This window comes from Pseudophryne corroboree, chromosome 9, assembly GCF_028390025.1.
Source record: "Pseudophryne corroboree isolate aPseCor3 chromosome 9, aPseCor3.hap2, whole genome shotgun sequence".
NCBI lineage: Eukaryota > Metazoa > Chordata > Amphibia > Anura > Myobatrachidae > Pseudophryne > Pseudophryne corroboree.
In genome coordinates this window covers 248,570,447-248,591,659 of record NC_086452.1, presented here as the reverse complement: position 1 = coordinate 248,591,659, position 21,213 = coordinate 248,570,447, and the positions used below count along the sequence as shown (strand labels likewise).

The 21,213-nt window shown below is 48.9% G+C and overlaps 1 protein-coding gene across 2 annotated transcripts in view; it reads left to right on the top strand.

The window, feature by feature from the left end:
- The window catches only part of GLRX2 (glutaredoxin 2), a 199,918-nt gene extending 180,923 nt beyond the window's left edge, over positions 1 to 18,995 (top strand). For both annotated transcript variants that reach the window (XM_063940194.1, XM_063940195.1), the window contains one exon: positions 17,270 to 18,995. In XM_063940194.1, coding sequence (XP_063796264.1) covers positions 17,270 to 17,395 — 126 coding nt within the window. In that variant the 3' untranslated portion in view covers positions 17,396 to 18,995. The remainder of the gene's footprint in view (positions 1 to 17,269) is intronic.
- Positions 18,996 to 21,213: the final 2,218 nt, after the last annotated feature.

Here is a 21,213-nt window from a genome sequence, read left to right as displayed (position 1 = left end):
CCTCATAAGGGCAAGCGAGCAAAAGGCTCCTCATTTCTGCCCCGTGGCAGGGGGAGAGGAAAAAGGCTGCAGCAAACAGCCAGTTCCCAGGAACAGAAGCCCTCTCCCGCCTCTGCCAAGTCCTCAGCATGACGCTGGGGCTTTACAAGCGGACTCAGGCACGATGGGGGCCCGTCTCAAGAATTTCAGCGCGCAGTGGGCTTACTCACAAGTGGACCCCTGGATCCTTCAGGTGGTATCTCAGGGGTACAAATTGGAATTCGAGACGTCTCCCCCTCGCCGTTTCCTAAAGTCTGCTTTACCGACGTCTCCCTCCGACAGGGAGGCGGTATTGGAAGCCATTCACAAGCTGTATTCCCAGCAGGTGATAATCAAGGTACCCCTCCTGCAACAGGGAAAGGGGTATTATTCCACGCTGTTTGTGGTACCGAAGCCGGACGGCTCGGTGAGACCTATTTTAAATCTAAAATCCTTGAACACTTGCATACAGAGGTTCAAATTCAAGATGGAGTCACTCAGAGCGGTGATTGCGAACCTGGAAGAAGGGGATTATATGGTGTCTCTGGACATCAAGGATGCTTACCTCCATGTCCCAATTTACCCTTCTCACCAAGGGTACCTCAGGTTTGTGGTACAGAACTGTCACTATCAGTTTCAGACGCTGCCGTTTGGATTGTCCACGGCACCCCGGGTCTTTACCAAAGTAATGGCCGAAATGATGATACTCCTTCGAAGGAAGGGAGTTTTAGTTATCCCTTACTTGGACGATCTCCTGATAAGGGCAAGATCCAGGGAACAGTTGGAAGTCGGGGTAGCACTATCTCAGGTAGTGTTGCGGCAGCACGGTTGGATTCTCAATATTCCAAAATCTCAGCTGATCCCGACGACGCGTCTTCTATTCCTAGGGATGATCCTGGACACAGTCCAGAAAAAGGTGTTTCTCCCGGAGGAGAAAGCCAGGGAGTTATCCGAGCTAGTCAGAAACCTCCTAAAACCAGGCCAAGTCTCAGTGCATCAATGCACAAGGGTCCTGGGAAAAATGGTGGCTTCCTACGAAGCAATCCCATTCGGCAGATTCCACGCAAGAACTTTCCAGTGGGACCTGCTGGACAAATGGTCCGGATCGCATCTTCAGATGCATCGACGGATAACCCTGTCACCAAAGACCAGGGTGTCTCTCCTGTGGTGGTTACAGAGTGATCATCTTCTAGAGGGCCGCAGATTCGGCATTCAGGACTGGGTCCTGGTGACCACGGATGCCAGCCTGCGAGGCTGGGGAGCAGTCACACAGGGAAGGAATTTCCAGGGCTTGTGGTCAAGCCTGGAGACATCACTTCACATAAATATCCTGGAGCTAAGGGCCATTTACAATGCTCTAAGCCTAGCAAGACCGCTGCTTCAAGGTCAGCCAGTGCTGATCCAGTCGGACAACATCACGGCAGTCGCCCACGTAAACAGACAGGGCGGCACAAGAAGCAGGAGGGCAATGGCAGAAGCTGCAAGGATTCTTCGCTGGGCGGAAAATCATGTGATAGCACTGTCAGCAGTGTTCATTCCGGGAGTGGACAACAAGGAAGCAGACTTCCTCAGCAGGCACGACCTCCACCCGGGAGAGTGGGGACTTCACCCAGAAGTCTTCCACATGATTGTGAACCGTTGGGAAAAACCAAAGGTGGACATGATGGCGTCCCACCTCAACAAAAAACTGGACAGGTATTGCGCCAGGTCAAGGGACCCTCAAGCAATAGCTGTGGACGCTCTGGTAACACCGTGGGTGTACCAGTCGGTGTAGGTGTTCCCTCCTCTGCCTCTCATACCCAAGGTACTGAGAATTATAAGACGGAGAGGAGTAAGAACTATACTCGTGGCTCCGGATTGGCCAAGAAGGACTTGGTACCCGGAACTTCAAGAGATGCTCACAGAGGACCCGTGGCCTCTACCTCTAAGAAGGGACCTGCTCCAGCAAGGACCCTGTCTGTTCCAAGACTTACCGCGGCTGCGTTTGACGGCATGGCGGTTGAACGCCGGATCCTGAAGGAAAAAGGCATTCCAGATGAAGTCATCCCTACTTTGATTAAAGCCAGAAAGGATGTAACCGCAAAGCATTATCATCGCATTTGGCGTAAATATGTTGCGTGGTGCGAGGCCAGGAAGGCCCCTACAGAGGAATTTCAACTGGGTCGATTCCTGCATTTCCTGCAAACAGGAGTGTCTATGGGCCTAAAATTGGGGTCCATTAAGGTTCAAATTTCGGCCCTGTCGATTTTCTTCCAGAAAGAACTGGCTTCAGTTCCTGAAGTTCAGACGTTTGTCAAGGGGGTACTGCATATACAGCCTCCTTTTGTGCCTCCAGTGGCACCTTGGGATCTCAATGTAGTTTTGGGGTTCCTAAAATCACATTGGTTTGAACCACTCACCACTGTGGACTTAAAATATCTCACATGGAAAGTGGTAATGCTGTTGGCCTTGGCTTCGGCCAGGCGTGTGTCAGAATTGGCGGCTTTATCCTATAAAAGCCCTTACCTGATTTTTCATACGGACAGGGCAGAATTGAGGACTCGTCCTCAATTTCTCCCTAAGGTGGTTTCAGCGTTTCACCTGAACCAGCCTATTGTGGTACCTGCGGCTACTAGGGACTTGGAGGACTCCAAGTTGCTGGACGTAGTCAGGGCCCTGAAAATATATGTTTCCAGGACGGCTGGAGTCAGAAAATGTGACTCGCTGTTTATCCTGTATGCAACCAACAAGCTGGGTGCTCCTGCTTCTAAGCAGACTATTGCTCGTTGGATTTGTAGTACAATTCAGCTTGCACATTCTGTGGCAGGCCTGCCACAGCCAAAATCTGTAAAAGCCCATTCCACAAGGAAGGTGGGCTCATCTTGGGCGGCTGCCCGAGGGGTCTCGGCTTTACAACTTTGCCGAGCAGCTACTTGGTCAGGGGCAAACACGTTTGCTAAATTCTACAAATTTGATACCCTGGCTGAGGAGGACCTGGAGTTCTCTCATTCGGTGCTGCAGAGTCATCCGCACTCTCCCGCCCGTTTGGGAGCTTTGGTATAATCCCCATGGTCCTTACGGAGTTCCCAGCATCCACTAGGACGTCAGAGAAAATAAGAATTTACTTACCGATAATTCTATTTCTCGTAGTCCGTAGTGGATGCTGGGCGCCCATCCCAAGTGCGGATTGTCTGCAATACTTGTACATAGTTATTGTTAACTAAATCGGGTTATTGTTGTTGTGAGCCATCTATTCAGAGGCTCCTCTATTATCATGCTGTTAACTGGGTTCATATCACAAGTTGTACGGTGTGATTGGTGTGGCTGGTATGAGTCTTACCCGGGATTCATGAATCCTTCCTTATTGTGTACGCTCGTCCGGGCACAGTATCCTAACTGAGGCTTGGAGGAGGGTCATAGGGGGAGGAGCCAGTGCACACCAGGTAGTCCTAAAGCTTTACTTTTGTGCCCAGTCTCCTGCGGAGCCGCTATTCCCCATGGTCCTTACGGAGTTCCCAGCATCCACTACGGACTACGAGAAATAGAATTATCGGTAAGTAAATTCTTATTTTCCTCTGCTCTGCCAGTAACTACCGTTGCCTCTCTGAAGGAACCAACTGATAGACGTGTGGAGGGTTGTTTGAAAGCGATTTACACCCTAACGGGAGCTGTGCATAGGCCAAACATTGCAGCGACATGGGCTGCTGAAGCTGTTGAGGTGTGGGCTCAGGAGCTTGAGGCGGAACTGCCTTCCAATGCATCTGAACATGCTCGACAATGTCTCTCTTATATTACCACAGCTTCTCTGTACCTTAAGGAGGCGGCCTCCGATGCCGGGGTGCTGGCGGCCAAGGCTGCTACTACGTCCGTCTTGGCCAGATGTATCCTTTGGTTGAGATCGTTGTCGGTGGATATGGATTCCAAGAAAACCCTGGAGGTGCTTCCTTTCAAGGGAGACATTCTCTTTGGAGAAGACCTCAATAAGATTGTGGCTGATCTAGCTACTGCTAAAACAGCTTGCCTACCTAGTACGGCTACTTCCGCACAGAAGGCTAAAAGTACTTTCCCTCTGCCCTTTCGTCCTCCAGGTAAAGCAAAAGGTCAAGCATACCCAAAGCAAGCCCGTGCTTCCAGATCTGCCAAGACCAGACCGAAACGAGCCTGGGCTGCCCGTCAGCCTGCTTCCAAAACTGACAATCCTGCCGCATGAAGGGGCTGGCCTCCCTCTGGGAGATCCCAGGGTGGGGGGCCGACTTCTAGGTTTTGCCCAGAAATGGTTGAAGACCACTTCCGATGCCTAGGTAAGGGAAGTCGTCACTCAAGTTTACGCCGTACCCTTCAAGAATCGTCCCCCTCATCGATTTTGCCTGACAGATGTTCCTTTGGATCCCAAAAAAGGCTCACAAAAGCCCCTATCTGGTTTTCCATGTGGATAGAGCAGAATTGCGGACTCGTCCTCAATTCTTGCCCAAAGTCGTTTCATCTTTTCATATGAACCAACCTATTGTGGTGCCTGTGGCTACGCGAGACTTGGAGGATTCCGAGTCCCTTGATGTAGTCAGGGCTTTGAAAAGTTACGTGGCCAGAACGGCTCGGGTCAGAAAAACAGAGGCACTGTTTGTCCTGTATGCAGCCAACAAGGTTGGCGCTCCTGCTTCTAAGCAGACTATTGCTCGCTGGATCTGTAACACAATTCAGCAGGCTTATTCTACGGCTGGATTGCCGTTACCAAAATCGGTTAAGGCCCATTCCACTAGGAAGGTGGGCTCTTCTTGGGCGGCTGCCCGAGGGGTCTCGGCATTACAGCTGTGCCGAGCTGCTACTTGGTAAGGTTCAAACACCTTTGCAAAGTTTTACATGTTTGATACCCTGGCTGAGGAGGACCTCATGTTTGCTCAATCGGTGCTGCAGAGTCATCCGCACTCTCCCGCCCGTTTGGGAGCTTTGGTATAATCCCCATGGTCCTTACGGAGTCCCCAGCATCCTCTAGGACGTAAGAGAAAATAAGATTTTAAACCTACCGGTAAATCTTTTTCTCCTAGTCCGTAGAGGATGCTGGGCGCCTGTCCCAGTGCGGACTACTTCTGCAAGACTTGTATATAGTTATTGCTTACATAAGGGTTATGTTACAGTTTTGTTCAGTCTCTGACTGATGCTGTGTTGTTTCATACTGTTAACTGGTTCGTCCAACCCAAGTTATACGGTGTGAATGGTGTGGGCTGGTATGAATCTTGCCCTTGGATTAACAAAAATCCTTTCCTCGTACTGTCCGTCTCCTCTGGGCACAGTTTCTCTAACTGAGGTCTGGAGGAGGGGCATAGAGGGAGGAGCCAGTGCACACCCATTACTAAAGTTCTTTTTTAGTGCCCATGACTCCTTCGGAGCCCGTCTATCCCCATGGTCCTTATGGAGTCCCCAGCATCCTCTACGGACTAGGAGAAAAAGTTTTACCGGTAGGTTTAAAATCTTATTTTTACTTCCACAACGACCAGCCCTTCTCGTTCAGAGCCCTTGTGTTTACCAGGACTTGGCCCGTCTGGCTTTGACGGCATGACTCTTGAAGCTTCCATTCTGAGGGCCTAGGGTTTTTCTGAGGCGGTCGTTCAAACTATGTTGAAGGCCCGTATGCTGGCTTCTGCTCGGATTTACCATAGGGTCTGGACTGCTTACTTTACTTGGTGTGCATCTCACAATCATGCTGTTTTCAAGTTTAGCACGGCCAAACTGTTGGCCTTCCTACAACAGGGCCTGGACTTAGGCCTGCGTCTGGCCTCCCTCAAGGTTCACATTTCTGCCTTGTCGGTTTGGTTTCAGAGAAAGATTGCTGCCCTTCCGGATGTTCATATATTCACTCAGGGCGTGTTGCAGATTCAGCCTCCTTATGTGCCTCCTGTGGTCCCTTGGGATCTGTCAGTGGTACTGGAGGCCTTGCAAGAGTCTCCTTTTGAACCTCTTGCCTCTGCTGACCTGAAGTGGCTGTCCCTTATGGCGCTATTTTTGCTGGCTATTGCTTCAGCTAGAAGGGTCTCGTACTTGGGTGCCTTATCCTGTAAGTCCCCACATTTGATTTTTCATCGTGACCGGGCGGTTCTTAGAGCGCGACTGGGTTATTTACCCAAGGTGGTGTCTTCCTTCCACATTAACCAGGAGATTGTGGTTCCGGCTTTTAATTCTCCTGAGTTGTCTTCCAAAGAGCGGTCTTTGGATGTGGTACGGGCTCTCCGTATCTATGTGAAGAGAACATCCTCCTTTAGGAAATCGGATTCTCTGTTTGTACTGTTTGGTTTTCACAAACGTGGCTGGCCTGCTTCCAAGAAAACTCTGGGCAGATGGATTAGAATGGTGATTGCACATGCTTATGTACAGGCTAGTCATCCAGCTCCTGCTACCATCAAAGCCCATTCTATTTGGTCTGTTGGACCTTCTTGGGCAGCCCACCATGGTGCGACCCTTGAACAATTGTGCAAGGCGGCTATATGGTCCTCAGGGAACACGTTTATAAGGTTCTATGCCTTTGATGCTTCCGCCTCCCAGGATGCTTTCTTTGGACGCCGGGTTCTTGTGCCCACTACAGTGCGTCCCCTCCCATAAGGAACTGCTTTTGGACATCCCCGATGTTAATCCTTGTGGAGCCCAGTGTACCACACAGCAGAAAATGAGATTTATGGTAAGAACTTAATGTTGTTAAATCTTTTTCTGCGAGGTCCACTGGGCTCCACAAGGTGCCCACCCTGACGCACTTAGCTTCTTTGTGTTGGTGTGGCATAGCCGCTGACGCCCTCTCCTGTGGTGAGTGTGTGGTGTGATTGGCTACTGAGCTCCTGTGCACGGAGACGGGGTTATAGAGGCGCTGTGCATCTTGGGAACAGTCAAAGCTTTGAGCCTGTTGGTACCTCGGATCAAGATCCTACTCTACACCCCGATGTTAATACTTGTGGAGCCCAGTGTACCTCGCAGAAAGAGATTTAACAACGGTGAGTTCTTACCATAAATCTCGTTATTGATAGATGTCCCTGCCCTTGTGGTTGCTCTTAAGCATAGCCTGCAAACAGTGGCGGATCCAGGGGGGGGGCACTCGGGCCCGTGCCCCCCCTGTCGTTTGTGGCCTCCGTCCCTCCCACGTCCCTCCGTCGTCGCCCCCCGGCGCCGCACTGGGAGATAGCTGTAGTAGCCGGAGCGTGAGAGAAGCAGCATCTCTGGAGGAGAGATCAGCAGGCAGGCTCCGGTACTTCCGGTCGTGGCCGCCGGGACACAGCACCGCTCTCCGTCCGTAATAGGCGTCCGCTCCCCAGCCTGAGCAGCAGCTCAGCAGGTAGAAGGCCATGGTGGGCGGGCAGGGTGAGGGAAGCTCCAGGATCCCGCGGCTCCGGCGGTATGGGTTAAGTGAACGCCAGTCGGGAGCTCTGATGGGGTTCGTCTGCACTCGTTGCCTGCCAGGCCACGCCCCCATTACTACTGGGGGGAATCAACAAGGGGCATTACTACTGGGGGCATTATTACTGGGGGAGCATCTACTGGGAGCATCAACAAGGGGCATTACTACTGGGGAGGCATTACTACTGGGGGGCATTACTATTGGGGGGGTCATCTATTGGGGGCATTACTACTGGGGGCCATCTACTGGGGGCATTATTACTGGGGGGTCATCTATTGGGGGCAACCTCCTAGGGGGCATTACTACTGGGGGCAAACTACTGGAGGACATTATTACTGGGGGGCATCTACTGGGGGCAAACTACTGGGGGACATTATTACTGGGGGCCAACTACAAAGGGGCTAACTACTGGGGGCATACTACAGGAGGGCATTACTACTGGCGGCGTAACTACAGGAGCATTACTACTTGAGCGCTAAACTACAGGGGGGCCAAACTACTGGGGGCATACCTACAGGGGCCAAACTACTGGGGGATAATACAGGGGCCAAACTACTGGGGGCATTACTACTGGGGGCTAAACTACAAGGGGGGCATAACTACAGGGGCTAAACTACAATGGGGCAAACTACAGGGGGGCATTACTACTGGTGGCTAAACTACAAGCAGGCAAACTACTGGGGGCATTACCACTGGGAGGCTAAACTAAAGGGGGGGGGGGGGGTAAATTACTGGGGTCATACCTGCAGGGGAATTACCACTGGGGGGGCATAGCTACTAGGGCGCCAAATGACTGGGGGCATTACTATAGGCAACATTACTACTGGGGGCAATACGGGCATTGCATAAGGGGCACCACTACTATGGGGTCTATATAACGGGCACTACCAGTACCGTGGACATTGCATAATGAGCGCTACAACTGTGGGCATTGTATAAGAAGCGCCACCTCACATGCACCGAAGCCGCACGCAAATGTACTTGCCCCTTCCATGGTGCCCCCCCTATCATTTTCTTCTGGATCCGCCCCTGCCTGCAAATCACAGATGAGGAGGATTCCACTACTGTGGCAAAGAAAACTGATAAGTTTTAACAGCAGAAGGTGATTAAAACTGTATTACCCCATTCTGATCATCTAGTGGACATCAGACGGGAACCCTGGTCTAATCCAGGGAAGATTCCCAAATGGGCCTTGGCTTGCTACCCTCTCCCTGCAGAGTTGTGTAACAAATGGGAGACTCCGCCGCCGGTGGATTCTTATGTCACCCGCCTAGTGGTGTCATCCACTCTGCCTGTCACCACTGTCACCTCACTGAGGGAGCCAACAGAGGGCTATTCATAAACCCACTATAGCTGCCTCTTGGGCCGCAAAAGGTATTGAAGCGTGGGTTCAGGCATTAGAGGAAGAGCTGCCCCGAGGATATCTCTGAAAATGCCAGACAATACCTTTCTCATATTTCCACCGCTTCTTATTACATTCAAGAAGCGTCCTCTGAGGAGGCAGTATTGGCAGCCAAAGCGTCGGCTACATCTGTCTTTGCGCGCTGCATACTGTGGTTGAGGTGGTGGAAAGTGGACTTGAACTCCAAGAAAACTTTGGAAGTCCTCCCCTTCACTGGGGACATTTTGTTTGAGGAAGACCTAAATAAAATTGTGTCTGAACTAGCAGCTGCTAAGACAGCTTTTCTCTTACGTCCTAGGGGATGCTGGGGCCAATATTAGTACCATGGGATATAGAAGGAGCCCTTGGGAGCCATGGGCACCTAAGAGTTTAGTAGTGTGGGCTGGCTCCTCCCTCTATGCCACTCCTACCAGACTCAGTTTAGAAATTGTGCCCCTGTTAGGCACAGGGAGGCTGCTGTCAACAGCCTCCCTGCTTCGTGGGACTTAGGGGGGGAGTAGTGTCCAACTCTAGAGCTTAATGGCCACTGTCTCCGCTGACAGGACACTGAGCTCCTGAGGGTGATAATCGCAAGCCCCCGAGGCGATCGCTCACTTCCACAGCACTGCCGCCACCCCCTTACAGAGCCAGAAGAAGTCGAGTGGTGAGTAGGACGCCGTTGACCCGACAAGCGGGGAGCCGGTGAGAATGGCGGCATCAGGGTGGGAGCGCAGCGTGAGGGCTCAGAGGCACAATGTGCGGCCCTGTGAGGGGTGCCCTGGGCCAGCGCAATACCCTACAAACTGGTCACTCAAGCTATCAGGGACTCTGTCTACTGCCAGCAATGCATTACCTCAGGCCAGTATAATCTTCTAAAGTGCGGGAAAACGTGCCATTACAAGGGGGCGATGCTTCTCTTCAGAGCGGATCCAGCACTCACCAGCTCCATTTTCTCCCAGCAGTTCCACAGACAGAGACGCTGACAGGGAGCGCTGACCCTACACATAACTCCAGCTATCCTGTGCGGTACCAGGGGGTTATAGAAGGTGGGGGGAGAGTATTTTTTAATCACATAACAATTGTGTAGTCTATCAAGGTTACTCAGTCAGCTCCAGGCTTTTATTCTATAACTGCCTACTGGGGCGCTGTGTGTGCTGGCTCCCTAACTCTGTCTCTCTCTGAAGGTGCTTGAGGGAAACTGTCTGACATTTTCCTGTGTGTGTGTATACATATATCTCACATTACCATGTCCAGGGACTCTGTATCTTGTGCTGCATAGTGTGTATCTTCTCCAGAGGGATCCATTCCATGTACTCAAGAATGTAATATAATGTCTCAACCTGCTGAATCCAAACCATTGTGGGTGGCTTCAATTGAGGGAATGATATCCCAGATTTCATCTAGGATAACTCATAATGAGACTGAAACACAGGTTTTGAGGAAATCTGTAGAGGTTTTGTCGTCTTCTGTTCCCAATGCCTCCCTAAGATCCCCTGGTATATGCCCACAAAATCGTGCTCTTGCCCAGATAATGCAAGTCGACACTGATACCATCTCTAATACGGGAGTCAGTGATGGGGATATACTGGGGGGGTGAGGCATCCCTTGCTAAGGGGGTGCAGCTCATGATTGAGGTCATTAGGGACGTTTTACACACTGCTGACAAAGTACCTGAGCAGGTCGAGGAGGCTTTCTTTACAGACAATAAGAAAGCCTCCCTTACCTTCTCTGCGTCTAAAGAATTAAACGCACTGTTTGAAAAATCCTGGAAAAACCCAGAGAAAAAATTCCAGATCTCAAAAAGGGTTCTCATTGCTTTTCCTTTCCCTGAAGAGGATAGGAAAAAGTGGGAAAACCCCCCTATAGTAGACGCTTCTGTATCTAGATTGTCTAAAAAGGTGGTTTTACCTGTCCCTGGGTCTACCGCTTTGAAAGAGCCGGCAGACCACAAGATTGAGACTACGCTCAAATCCATATACACTGCTTCAGGCGTGGCGCTACGGCCCACTATCGCTTGTGCATGGATTTCTAAAGCCATAGTAAAGTGGTCAGGCACATTACTAGAGAATTTAGATACTATGGATAGAAGTGACATTGAAATGTTTTTACATCACATACAGGATTCTGCGGGTTTCATGGTGGAGGACATGAAGGACCTTGGTCATCTGAATGCACGGACTTGTTCCATGGCTGTCTCGGCTGCGCCAATGGTCTGCGGACGCGGAATCTAGAAGAGTGTGGATAACCTACCCTTCACAGGTCAGGCTCTGTTTGGGGAAGCGTTAGATGCGCGGATCTCCACGGCAAGTGCTGGTAAGTGTCAACCTTTCTTCCCTCTGCTGCACCACAGACTAAGAAATCATATTCTACATCTGCGATGCAGTCCTTTCGGACCACTAAAGCAAAAAAGTCCAAATCCCCATCCACTTCTTTAGAGGTGGCCAGGGGAAATCCCGAAAACCTACACCCACAGGTTCCCAGGAACAGAAACCTGGTTCTGCTTCCTCAAAATTCTCGGCATGACGGTGGATCCCCCAGCCTGGAGATCGGGCAGATGGGAGCAAGACTAAGAAATTTCAGTCATGTCTGAGTGTCCTCTTGCCTGGATCCCTGGGTAATGGAAATTGTTACCCGGGGGTACAGACTGGAGTTTCAAGAACTCCTGCCTCACAGATTGTGGTACCGAAACCGGATGGTTCGGTTAGACAAATATTAAACCTAAAGTCATTGAACCCCTACTTGAGGGAATTCAAATTCAAGATGGAGTCTCTGAGAGCGGTGATCTCTGGTCTGGAGGAAGGGGAATTCCTGGTATCCCTGGATATCAAGGATGCGTACCTTCACATCCCGATCTGGCCACCTCACCAGGATTATCTCAGATTTGTGCTGCTGGACTGTCGCTATCAATTCCAGGCGCTGCCATTTGGCCTCTCCACAGCACGAAGAGTGTTCACCAAGGTGATGGCGGAGATGATGCTACTCCTCCGCAGACAGCGTGTGAACATAATTCCTTATCTGGACGACCTACTGATAAAAGCGTCTTCCAGTTACAGAGCATTGCTCTCACGACTCAACTACTCCAGGATCACGGAAAACTGTCCTTCCTGGGGATGATCCTCGATACGGAAGTACAGAGGGTGTTTCTGCCGGAGGAGAAAGCGTTGGTGATACAAACAATGGTCCGGGATGTCCTGAAGCCAGCCCGGGTATCGGTTCATCTGTGCATTCTCCTTCCGGGGAAGATGGTTGCCTTCTACGAGGCTCTACAGTACGGAAAATTCTATGCATGGTCTTTCCAACTGGATCTCCTGGACAAATGGTCGGGATCTCATCTTCACATGCACCAGAGGATACGTCTGTCACCGAAAAGCCAGAATATCGCTCCTGGTGGCTGCAAACTTCTCACCTACTAGAGGGCCGCAGGTTCGGGATTCAGAACTGGATCCTCCTAACCACGGGTGCAAGTCTCAGAGGTTGGGGAGCAGTCACCCAGGGGGAAAACTTCCAAGGAAGGTGGTCAAGTCTGGAATCCATCCTTCCGATAAACATTCTGGAACTAAGGGCTATGTACAATGGTCTTCTACAAGCGGCACATCTTCTAAAAGATCAGGCCATTCAAGTTCAGTCGGACAATGTGACGACAGTAGCCTACATAAACCGACAAGGCGGAACGAAGAGCAGAGCTGCAGTGTCAGAGGTGACCAGAATCATCCTCTGGGCGGAAAAGCACGCGGTGGCGCTGTCGGCAATCTTCATTCCCGGAGTGGACAATTGGGAAGCGGACTACCTCAGCAGACACGATCTCCATCCGGGAGAGTGGGGCCTCCACCCAGAGGTGTTCATAGAGGTGACAAGTCTTTGGGGCTTACCTCAAATAGACATGATGACCTCACACCTCAACAAGAAGCTTCGGAGGTATTGTTCCAGGTCGAGGGACCCACAGGCAATGGCGGTGGATGCCCTGGTAATTCCGTGGGTGTTCAAGTCAGTGTATGTGTCCCCTCCACTTCCACTCATCCCAAGGATTCTCAAACTAATAAAGAGAACAAGAGTTCAGGCGATCCTCAGTGCTCCAGACTGGCCAAGAAGAGCTTGGTACGTGGATCTTCTGGAGTTACTGCTGGAAGATCCGAGGCCTCTTCCTCTTCGAGAGGACCTTCTGCAACAGGGGCCATTCGCTTATCAAGACTTACCGCGACTACGTTTGACGGAATGGAGGTTGAACATCAGATCTTAGCTCGGAAGGGCATTCTGAACAAAGTTATTCCTACCCTGGTACAGGCTAGAAAGGGAGTAACGTCAAGACATTACCATCGTATTTGGAAACAGTACGTGTCTTGGTGCGAATCCAAGAAGTTTCCTACGGTGAGGTTTCTCCTCTTCCTGCAAGCAGGGGTGGATGTGGGCCTGTGCCTGGGCTCTGTAAAAGTCCAGATTTCAGCCTTGTCCATTTTCTTCCAGAAACAATTGGCTGCCCTCCCTGAGGTTCAGACTTTCTTGAAAGGGGTGCTGCACATCCAACCTCCCTTTGTGCCTCCAACGGCACCTTGGGACCTTAACGTGGTACTGCAGTTCCTGCAATCGGATTGGTTTGAGCCTTTGTAGGAGGTGGAAGTCAAGTTTCTTACTTGGAAGTCTGTCACACTGTTGGCATTGGCATCTGCTAGACATGTGTCGGAATGGGAGGCATTGTCCTACAAGAGCACCTACTTGATTTTTTATGAAGATAGAGCTGAGCTCAGGGCACGTCAGCAATTTCTTCCGAAGGTTGTGTCGGCTTTTCAAATCAACCAACCTATTGTGGTGCCAGTGGCTACTGACTCCTCAATTACTTCAAAGTCTTTGGATGTTGTGAGGGCTTTGAAGATTTATGTGAAGAGAACTTCTCTTCACAGAAAGTCGGACGCTCTGTTTGTCCTTTATAATCCCAACAAGGTTGGGTGGCCTGCTTCTGAGCAGACAGTTTCTTGCTGGATCAGGTTTACTAGCCAGCATGCTTATTCTACGGCAGGATTGCTGTGTCCTAAATTCGTTAAGGCCCACTCTACTCGTAAAGTTGGTTCTTCCTGGGCGGCTGCCTGGGGTGTCTCAGCTTTACAGCTTTTCCGAGCAACAACTTGGTCAGGGTCGAACTCGTTTGCTGAGTTGTACAAGTTCGATACTTTGGCCTCTGAGAACCTACAGTTTGGTCAACCAGTTCTGCAGGAGCCTCTGCACTCTTCCTCCCGAACTGGGAGCTTTGGTACATCCCCATGGTACTAATATGGACCCCAGCATCCTTCAGGACAGGATAAGGCACTTCCTTTATCGCACCAAGTACTTGGCAAGTACTTGGCCTAATGGTGTCGTCCTTCGACATGGTAGAGTACCCTCAATTTTACTCTCGTCCTCTACAACGGTTGATCCTCTCCAAGTGGGACGGCTTACCTCATCGGTTAAGATACCAAATGGTCTCTTTGACTCCAGAGGCACGTCTGTCACTGTCCTGGTGGATCCAGAACCAGCAATTGAGCAGGGGCCGTCCCTTCTGGATCCACAACTGCACCCTACTGACAACGGACGCCAGTCTGCGGGGAGGGGGAGCGGTGTTGGAGCAACACTCATTTCTGGGTCATTGGATCAAGGAATAATCACTACTGCCGATCAGTATTCTAGAGCTGAGGGCAGTGTTCAGTGGCATCCTGAACTGGGAAGCGGACTTCTTCAGTCACCAAGATGTTCACTCCAGAAAGTGGAGCCTTCATCCCGAAGTCTTCTAACTCCTGGCAGATAGATGGGGTCTGCCAGACGCGGATCTCATGGCGTCTCGACACAAACAAAAGGTACCGATCTTTGGATCAAGGACCAGGGATCCTCAGGCAGCATTCGTGGATGCACTGGCAGTTTCATGGAACTATCGGCTGCCTTACATATTCCCTCCGGTGTCACTCCTGTCCAGAGTACTGCGGAAGTTCAAGCAAGAAGGAGGGATGCTAATTCTAGTCGCTCCAGCGTGGCCCAGACGGCATTGGTTCTCACACCTGCAGGAAGAGCTCCCCCTCTTCTACTTCCTCAGCATCAAGACCACCTCATACAGGGCCCTTGTTTCTACCCGGATCTGGCCAGACTGGCTTTGACGGTGTGGCTCTTGTAGAATCACTCCAAAGGGCCAAAGAATTTACTGAGGCGGTCATTCAGACTATGCTGAAGGCCTGCAAACCGGCCTCTGCCCAGATTTATTGCAGGGTTTGGCATTCTTACTGTACCTGGTGTGCTGATAAGAATTATGACGCTTATAGATTCAGAACTTCCAAAATTCTGGCTTGTCTACAAAGAGGCTTAGACTTAAGTCTGCGTCTGGCCTCCCTCAAGGTTCACATTTCTGCCTTGTCAGTTTGGTTTCAGTGCAAGATTGCCTCTATACCTGATGTCCATACATTCACTCAGGGTGTTCTACGTATTCAGCCTCCCTATGTCACTCCAGTGGCTCCATGGGACCTGTCTAATGTATTGAAAGTCCTTCAAGAGTCTCCCTTTGAAGTTCTTGAATCGGTGGACCTCAAATGGCTCACGGCCAAGGTCCTATTCTTGCTGGCTATTGCCTCCGCAAGAAGGTTCTCAGACTTAGGTGCTTTGTCCTGTCGTCCGCCCTTGCTGATTTTTCACTGTGACAGGGCTGTTCTCCGAACCAGACCCGGTTACTTACCTAAGGCTGTGTTATCTTTTCACCTGAACCAAGAGATTGTGGTCCCGGCCTTTATCTTTTCTGACTTGTCGGCTAAAGAATGGTCTTTAGATGTGGACAGGACTTCCTCTATTAGAGGGCCTGTTGCCCTATTTGTCCTGTTTGGTTTTCACAAACGTGGCTGGCCTTCGAAAAAGCAAACCTTGGCAAGATAGATTAGAATGGTGATTGCACATGCTTATGCGCAGGCTGGACTTCCAGCTCCTGCTGCGATTAAGGCCTATTCTACCCGGTCTGTTGGACCTTCTTGGGCGGCCCGCCGTGGCGTGTCCACAGAACAATTGTGCAAGGCGGCTACATGGTCCTCTGTGAACACGTTTCTTAGCTTCTATGCTTTTGATACTTTCGCCTCCCAGGATGCTTCTTTGAACGCCGGATTCTCACATCCGCTAAGGCGTGTTCCCTCCCTTGAGGAACTGCTTTAGGACATCCCCGATGTTTTCCCTGTGGAAACCAATGTAACCTGCTGCAGAAAAGCAGAGTTATGGTAGACTTACAATTGTTAACTCTCTTTCTGCGAGGTACATTGCGTTCCGCAGGGCGCCCACCCTGACGCACCTAGCTTCTTTGGGCTTGTATGGCATTAACCACTTGTACCTTCTCCTTCGTGAGATTGTGTTCTTATCTGACTAACATCTGCCTTCTCTCTTGCCTGCTCCTGCATTGGACTGGTTATCAAAACTGAGCTCTCAGTGCCTGCAGGCGGGGTTATAGAGGAGGCCCCTATAAATCCTGAGACAGCTAAAGCTTTGCCTGTTGGTACCTCTGGATCCAGATCCACTCTACACCCTGATGTTTTCCCATTGTACTTTGCAGAAAGAGAGATAACAATGGTAAGTCTACCATAACTCTCCTTTTTTGTTGATTACGGAGATGGAGTGACTCATCTTTCTCGCACCAGCTAGCAACCTTTCTTCTAAGTAGCAAAAATTGTGATACGCTGCCATCTTCCCAGTTCAATCATACAGCAACGGATTGTAGAGATATCTGCCTAAATATAGCACTGTACTTAATTTGATGCAGAGTTGTTGTGATGTACTGGGAACTGGAGTGGCTGTCTCAGTTTTTCTGACGCATGAATGTGTATATATTGTATCTATCTATCTATCTATCTATCATCTCTTTATAATATGTAATTGTAAGCAATATTTAGGGAATTTTACTTTGCCTTCCTTTGGATGTACACAATTAGAATTTGTGAAATGTTGAACTTGACTTGTGTATATCCTCTTTCTTTTTAGTACAGTGCCTGGGGTGGAATATGACATTGATGGGTTATATAACAACATTTAGGAAAGTGCTTCGCAATACTGCTCCACTTTCCTGTGCCTCCATTCTGCTGGTCTTCACTGCATATTCACAAGGGACACCTGGTCTGTTGGTCATTATTCTGAGCATGTGCAGGTCTGGTACACCAGCCAAGACTCCCACATTGTGGATTCAAGCACATGTTGAGAAAAGGGCCTTGGGAAGTGTGACTGGGCCACACATCTGTTCCTTGCTCCAACCTTTTCAAACTTTTAGGTGACTGTGAATGTTAGATGTACACTTGGCAATTTTAAATATTCACCATAGATAAAGTAAGGTGTTTTGTATAGTTCATTTTAAGGCTGGGAAATGTATTACTTCTATAAATATGCAATACCTAAATTTATAGGCTAATACAGTCATGGTGATTATCAAACGTAACATTTGCAAAAATTATTTCCATGATTTCCATTTATGTTCACTGATCATAGTAGTAATATTATTTTATTTTTTTACTTTTGTTAATTTTATTTTCTATCTGCAGGTGCCAAAAGTATTTGTTAATGGAGCCTGCATTGGAGGGGGAACTGAAACACGAAATCTAAATCAAGAGGGCAAGTTACTCCAACTGGTCCAGCAGTGTAACATCAGAGCTGACATTAGAACCTGACATTTTCATTTTCATTTGACCAAGGACATTTTGAGTTGAAGTCTGTAATATGGTTATTACGAATTTGGCCAAGAACAGTCACACATTACAGCATAGTTGCCTACCCTCCCTTATTCTTCAGGAGACTCCCTGAAATAGCAGTAATCTCCCTCACTCCCTGAATAGTCCAGCAATCTCCCTGATAATAAATCAGAGATACATGCATTCAAATGGGATCATCGGTGTCATTTCCCTGCATTGCTTATAAGGCACAATGATCCGTATGGCTACATGCATTTTAAATAAGGTTTCTCGTGGCCACTTACAGTATATGGAACCTCTTGTGGAATACAATACATGAACAAATCCTGCAAAATATTAGTGTCTTTTCTTCAAAAAGTAGATCTTACTAACTTTGGAGCTCATTTACATTTGGATGTAAGTCATTTTCATGACACGCCTCTCCGATGTAGCAGTACGCGCCCACGATTATAGGTGTCGCTTCCACAATCTCCTTAAAATTATTTTTCAAAAGTAGGCAAGTATGCATTACAGTGCCGTTATTGCTGAGATCTGGCTATCCCATGAATGTTTTAATTTCTAGTCGGTTGGAAAAAAAAATGTAATAACTTGCAACACACTTTTGGATATTGTAATAATGGGATATTATGTTTGGTTTAATGGAGAAGGTATGGATTCTAACAATAGCTTTCACTTTGGATATGAATCTATTTGTAGAGGCCACTGAGCAGTATGAAAGTTTTTAAAGAAGCGATGGGTCTGTTATTGCCCATAGCAACACTTTCATCTTGGGCACCAATCTGTATGTTGTTCATAATCCAGAACTATATGCTGCTGGTATCCTGGAAATAAGATATTTTATTTAAATTCTATTTATGATATACTTCCTTATATGTTGTAACATTTTTCCTACATTGATAAATGTGTTTTCTGTAAGACAGAAGTTGGGGTGGTAGGGTTGTGTACTAATGTGTTTGTATTGCATATATACTATATATTTGGGTGTGGTATGGAAGGTAGATAGTAACTAGGTCGACAGTGTCTAGGTCGACCACTATTGGTCGAAAGTAACTAAGTCGACAGAGATGCTAGGTCGACAGGGTCTCTAGGTTGACATGTTCTAGGTCAAAAGGTCGACATGAGTTTTTTATGGGGGGTTTTGTGTTGTTTTCTTCGTAGAGTGACCAGGAACCCCAATTAGTGCACCGTGTCCCCTCTCATGGCTCGCTTCGCTCGCCATGCTTCAGGCAAGGTGCCTCACTCCGCTGCCGCTGCGCTCGGCACAGGTTACCGTTCCCAATTATAGTCCACGTGGATCGTTAAGTATGAAAAGGTTCAAAAAAAGAAAAAAATCGTAAAAAAACTCATGTCAACCTTTTGACCTGTCGACCTAGAACATGTCTACCAAGAGACCCTGTCGACCTAGTTACTGTCGACCCATAGTGGTCGACCTAGTTACTGTCGACCTAGAGACCGGATCCCATATAGTTCTGTGGATCAAAGGTTACACTTGCTTTATACTGTACTCCATGCTGAACATGGCTCATTATCTGTTTTAGCTGCATGAAGGAGCTTAAATAAACATTTTATTCACATGGTATTCTTGATTAAAAGCGATTTTCTTTGTATATGTGTATTCAGTGGTCAAAGTGGAAATTTTGAAGTGTGGGTATGCAATTATGCGCACGCGCTCCAGAAAAGGGGGCATGTCCGGTGTATTAGAACCCCTTATACTGTCTAGTACTGGTGCCCCTTTCACCTTGTAGCACACTGAATGAGCCGAAATTCACATTATAGCACACTGAATGAGCCGATATTCACATTATAGCACACTGAATGAGCCGATATTCACATTATAGCACACTGAATGAGCCGGAATTCACACTGTAGCACACCGAATGAGCCGGAATTCACATTGTAGCACACCGAATGAGCCGCAATTCACATTGTAGCACACTGAATGAGCCGAAATTCACATTGTAGCACACTGAATGAGCCGATATTCACATTATAGCACACTGAATGAGCCGAAATTCACATTGTAGCACACCGAATGAGCCGGAATTCACACTGTAGCACACCGAATGAGCCGGAATTCACATTGTAGCACACCGAATGAGCCGCAATTCACATTGTAGCACACTGAATGAGCCGAAATTCACATTGTAGCACACTGAATGAGCCGATATTCACATTATAGCACACTGAATGAGCCGAAATTCACATTGTAGCACACCGAATGAGCCGAAATTCACATTGTAGCACACCGAATGAGCCGAAATTCACATTGTAGCACACTGAATGAGCCGGAAATCACACTGTAGCACACCGAATGAGCCGGAATTCACATTGTAGCACACCGAATGAGCCGAAATTCACATTGTAGCACACCGAATGAGCCGAAATTCACATTGTAGCACACCGAATGAGCCGAAATTCACATTGTAGAACACTGAATGAGCCGAAAATCACATTGTAGAACACTGAATGAGCTGAAATTGTGACAGCAGGGACAGCCAGAGTGACAGGGAGAGAGAGAGTGACAGGGAGAGAGAGAGTGACGACAGTGACAGCAGGGAGAGAGAGAGAGAGTGACAGTAGGGACAGTAACAACAGGGAGAGAGGGTGACAGCAGGGGAACATTACCTGACTCTGGTCGGCGGAGGCACCCATGGGCAGCGGCGGTGATAAGGATGACTTTGGTGCAGTGAGGTCCCTCTGACCGCCATTTGTTGTGGGTGAGCGGCGGGTGGTGGGCGGCGGTGGGCAGCTGGCCAGGGGCGTAAGTTAATACCAGACGCCCGGAGGCGAAAAAGATCATATTGTTCCCCCACTCGGCCCAGTTCAGGTATACACACAAAGCCACATATACACGCATACACACACTTACATATATCAAAACACACACCCAGCCACATTTACACACACACACACACACACACACACACACACACACACACACACACACACACACACACACACACATTCATTATACCACTTATACACACATAGCCACATATCTACATACTCTCAGTCACACACACGCAGCCATATTTACACACAAACACACATGTCCCCACACTGACACTCTCCTCCATCAGTTCCAGACTGAGCTGGGCAGCTGTGCTGTCAGGGGGCGGGAGCCGAGCAGCCGTGGGGTGTCATAAGGGAGCCGGGCTGGCGGCTGTGAGCTACTACAACGCTCTACACAGCCGCCGAGCAGGGACGGTTGCACAATGTACAGCAGGATGGCCACTTCCCTCGCCTCCTGCTGCACACTTTAATTTCCGGGTCAATGGAAGAAGTGGCGGTATACCATACCACCGTATACCGGCCCACTTCGACCACTGTGTGTATTACATAAAATGTATGGTATAAATTCCTGTAAATATCTATGCATTATAACTAGTGATGTCATCACCTTATATACAGATGGAACACTATTTTAGGGATACGTCTACAGATAATGTTTAGCTTTTTTTCACTGTGATATCTGTATTAGATTCGGCTAATAGCACATTCACTTTGCATCCTGAACAAGACAAACCTTAAAACAACTTGTAACATCGGCTGGTATAGAGGAATGTCCTCTATATACAAGAGAGTGTTTATGTAATCTTACAGGGATGATGAAGCTTTGCCCATTTCTCTGACGTCCTAGTGGATGCTGGGAACTCCGTAAGGACCATGGGGAATAGACGGGCTCCGCAGGAGACTGGGCACTCTAAAAGAAAGATTAGGTACTATCTGGTGTGCACTGGCTCCTCCCTCTATGCCCCTCCTCCAGACCTCAGTTAGATTTCTGTGCCCGGCCGAGC